Raw genomic sequence first — 4,592 nt, forward strand, 5'->3', positions numbered from 1 at the left:
ATTGAGCTAATGCAGCCTACCAAACAATGTGCACAACATATTTTCAGTCTGCATCTACTCAATCTGTCTTGGACACATATGCAAGAGGCAAAAGACGATGCAAGATATCAAACGACGGCCAAGCCAAGGTAGCATTAACTATATTAAAAAACACTAGAGTAATTTAATTCAACATGTATTCTCTCTGTTCACTTCTGTAGGACGTTTTAGACATTTATAAGACAGCACCTAAAACAGTTTAATTTCAGCTGTTTTAAACGACTTACAAAAGTGAATAGAGAGAGTACTATTTTTTTTAGACGGGCGTCTTCGCTTCTCTGGCCGTCGTTTCCAGTCGGCCTGCAGGTAGCCCTGTTGCTCGCTTCGCTTCTTGGGTTGCCTTGATGGTCTCCTTGCTCTCTCGCGCACCCTCCCTTGCCTCCCTCGGCAAACCCACCGCCCGCGCCTCCACCTCCTCGCTTCGACTGCCAGCCATGTCTTCCTCCGCCCCCGCCCCCGCGGCCACGGCGGCGGCAGAGCCGGAGGCGTCCCGCCCAAGGAAGACGCCGGTGCTCTTATTCGACGTCATGGACACCGTCGTCCGCGACCCCTTCTACCACCACATCCCCTCCTTCTTCCAGTTCCGTACATGCCCCTACTCCTTATTCCTCAGCTTGGTTTATCTCTATCCATCCATATGTCCGTGTGGTCTAGGCATGCCCCCGCCGACTAGATGTTCGACGGAATGCGTGGTTGGTTCTTGGTGGTGACGTGGGCAAAGAAGCTGGCCAATTGGGGACGCGTGGGTGTTTTTAGATATTTTTAATCATGCATTATGCGGGAATTTCACTTAAGCTGTGCTGTATCCGCTACTGAATTACTGGAATTTTACTTAGGAATTGCTAAACGATACACCAGTTAATTGAAATATGTAAAAAGTGATACCAAAAAAAGTTATTTAGTACTGCAGAATAGACCATGAGGTCACGGGTTCAAGTCCTGGAAACAGCCTCTTACAGAAATGTAGGGAAAGGCTGCGTACAATAGACCCAAAGTGGTCGGACCCTTCCCCAGACCCTGCGCAAGCGGGAGCTACATGCACTGGGGCTGCCCTTTAGTACTGCAGAATAGAGTAGAGACCTGTGAAATAGAAGAAGGCTGGAGTGTTATGGGTTGTTGAGGGCTATTCCTTAGTGATGTTTTATATTTTGCACTCATGTTTCAGTACCGCAAGGAATGTGTTGAATTAGCATCTTATTTGCTGTATGGTTTAAGTCTGTTGGTTTCCACTTTATCAATATTGCATTCCGTTCTAGTTGATCCTACATCTTTTGTAGAATGTCCATGAAGGAACTCCTAGAAAGCAAGCATCCAACATCATGGTCCGAATTTGAGATGGGGCTGATTAATGAGGTAAGAACTATAGAAGCTTGACTTATTTTCTCTCTATATGATGGTATTTCTGCTAATTCTAGAACAGCAATATTGTACAACGACTTATGGACTGCCAGGTGCTAAGATTGGTTCCGATCCTTAGACCAATGAATGTGACAAGGTTGGGGGTACAGCCTAGGAACGAGGGTTGGCTGGCCATGGTACCTGGGGTGGGAGGAAGACAAGGTTGCGGACAGGGATTATATCTTGGCTAGTTTATGCTCATTCATTGGATCATCCATATGGTCTATAGGGAATATTCAGCTTGATGCCTAGCATAGGATCCCACCTTCCCTAGCAAACCATATCTTATCTTCCATTCAAGCCTATCACTCTACTAACCAAATAGATATCTACTATACTTATCTCCTTAACTGATTTTAATAGTAATTCCTGCACAGGACGATTCCTAGCTTGGTGCTTCCCTGCGCTATCGGGCATTGACCTGACGCCCATGAAATAGACATGCAGTGCAAATAAAACAAAACTAACGCATTAGAGAAAGATAAACTAAATGATAAGATACCACATAGTCCTTTATGAATCAAATTTTGTTTTAGAGCAGCAGTGTGGAACCAAAACTTAATTGTTTGAAGAGCAGCACTGGGGAATTGACTTTTATCAAATACGAACTTGATATATCTTTGTGCAGTTGATTTGCGGCTTATAACATTGCATGGACACCATCTTATGATGAATTTGGTACAAAAGCCCTACTACGTCTTAATTTTTGTGGGGCTTTTTTTTAGAGAATTGTGGGGCTTATGTTTGTCTGTACACATTCGTGAAACAATATGTTTATTTGTCATTGGAACAATGAAACTGCTACTTGGTAATTGCTTGCAATAATCTGCTTCATTGCACCTCTAACAACAGAAAAGTGGATATGGTCAAGCATCCACGGTTGTCATGTTTCTTCACTCTATATTTGATTAATTGGTCATAATCACGACCAGATGTTAAATATGACCATTGCTCTATTATAAATGACATCTGCTCTTGATACTGTCACTTCTACTGTGAGTTAAACACCATTATGTTTTATTCTGTCAGGGCCAGCTGGCCGAAAAATTCTTCAATGATGGCAGATCTTTTGATTTGGAAGGTGAGAAGCACAAAGTAGAAGTGTCATTGAGATTACAGGCTCCCCTTTAAGATTATACTAATAAACAAATCACTGTCTTCAAGAATAAATAACTTAATTTCCTGATTATATCGATCGTCACCAAATTGCTGATAGCCTACATTAGTAGGTTTTCAATACTAAAAATATGAACCCAGAAGTTTGGTGCCCTTATTGTTACCAACACCTATCGTGACATAGGTTTTGTAAAAATAAGCTAGCTGATTGATCTCAAATCTACTATTTTTCTTTCTTAGAAGAAGATTCTTTTTGTAATCCATTTTTACGCCCTGTAGGTCTGAAAGCATGCATGGTGAGAGCATACGAGTATGTTGATGGTGTTGAAGATATTCTTTGCAGTTTGAAGCAAAACAACTACGAAGTGCATGCTTTTACAAATTATCCAGTGTGGTAAGTTTTAGCTTTCTTGATACATATGTACGCAATTACTCGTTCCTCAGATATGTTTTTTAGGTACCAGTTGATTGAGGAAAAGTTAAAGCTGTCGAAGTATCTGTCATGGACATTCTGTTCTTGTCACGTTGGTACTAATCTATCTCAGTTTTTCCTTTCTCTGGATGAAATATGAATACTTGGTAAATGTTTACTGTTTATCATTCATATGAACTCCATTTCGTTATGCAATGGAATGGATAGCTTCATTATATTGGTTTTAGTAGTGTGTAAAGTAGTATTCAGTATTCACAGAACATAGTCATCATTTTAATTAAGAGTTTAAGTTTGTTTAGAGAGGATAAGAGGTCTAAAAACTGCACAGAATTTGACACTCCATCAATTGGACCTTATAGTTTCTTATTAATTGTCAGTAACATGTTGAGCTAGTTAATAACTGATAGTGACAGGCAATAGTTTAGCCATTTTGGAGCTTTGTCAATCTCAAGCCAATAGTTTTTTCATCCTACAGAGCAAATAGAAGGCTGTTCCTTGACATCTTGTTTGTCAGGGAATTGGAGCCCTTCTGATATATACCTGAGATGTTTGAACTGTATGCAGAAATTGCTTAACAATTCTGTCCTTTATTAGTTAGTTCTGCTTAAAGCAAACATATGTTTTTATTATCAGCTAAATAATGAAGCAACACTGCACTTGCTATGCTTTCATGCTAGGTTATTCTCGTACTCTGTGATTGCATCATAGGCTGAATCTATCGAATAAAAAGGCTGCTTCTTATCTTGGACTTGGCCTTTCTATCATAATGTTACGCAGGAATACGCAAACCTTCACCAGATTTTTACCTTCATGCCGTGGATCATCTCAATATCGATCCAGGAAACTGCATTTTCATTGATGACAGGTCTGATATTTTTTATATTTAAATGGTTATTGTTGAGCAGCAATGTAAATTACTTGACATGTTTTGGAATTTTTGTGCTGCAGGATGGTAAACATCGAAGCGGCCCTTAGTGTAGGAATGCTCGGTTTGCATTTTAAAAATGCCGAGTCCCTAAAGAATGATTTGTGCTCACTGGGAGTTGAACTGGCACCTCTTGTGCTTGAAGATGAAACTGAAGTTCAGTAACATGGCTTCCTGTTTAGTCTTCTGCTCATAGATTCATGCGTATGAATAATCCTTCTGTCTCTTTATGAACTGCTCCACATGTTAAAAGCTTGACGTGCTGTTGTTCTCACAGCATTGTACTCCCTCTGTAAACAAATGTAAGACGTTTTAGGTCACTATTACATTATAAAAATATAATATATGTTAATCGTACATATGTATTCTGTAAACATAATTTACATGCCCCCAGTATGTTATTGAAGGATAATAAAATAACAATAGCTTTTGGGGAATTGTGAAAGCTAAATCGGTATGTTTTGCTGAGCTCAATCCAGGATGAAAATAAATCATATTTAACCAAGTTTAAGTGTGGTTAGAGCATTCTCCATTCACTTCAGTACTTCCATCTATCAAAGCTTCGATGAGCCTTTGCACCAATGAAGGCAAACAAACATTTTGTAATTAAATGAACAGTCGATCATTTATGTCTGCAACATGTTGTATTCAGATGGTAGTAAATCAGTGGCGAGGAGGGTC

At 39.8% G+C, this 4,592-nt stretch overlaps 1 protein-coding gene across 1 annotated transcript; it reads left to right on the forward strand.

Moving 5' to 3' along the window:
• Window positions 1-383: 383 nt before the first annotated feature.
• On the forward strand, window positions 384-4,076 carry LOC119295067 (flavin mononucleotide hydrolase 1, chloroplatic-like). The gene is made up of 7 exons (XM_037573394.1): window positions 384-619; window positions 1,317-1,392; window positions 2,467-2,518; window positions 2,833-2,947; window positions 3,011-3,081; window positions 3,764-3,851; window positions 3,935-4,076. The coding sequence occupies exons 1-7, from the start codon at window positions 384-386 to the stop codon at window positions 4,074-4,076; spliced, it is 780 nt and encodes a 259-aa protein (XP_037429291.1).
• The last annotated feature ends 516 nt before the right edge of the window (window positions 4,077-4,592 follow it).

This window comes from Triticum dicoccoides, chromosome 4B (assembly GCF_002162155.2).
Source record: "Triticum dicoccoides isolate Atlit2015 ecotype Zavitan chromosome 4B, WEW_v2.0, whole genome shotgun sequence".
Classification (NCBI taxonomy): domain Eukaryota; kingdom Viridiplantae; phylum Streptophyta; class Magnoliopsida; order Poales; family Poaceae; genus Triticum; species Triticum dicoccoides.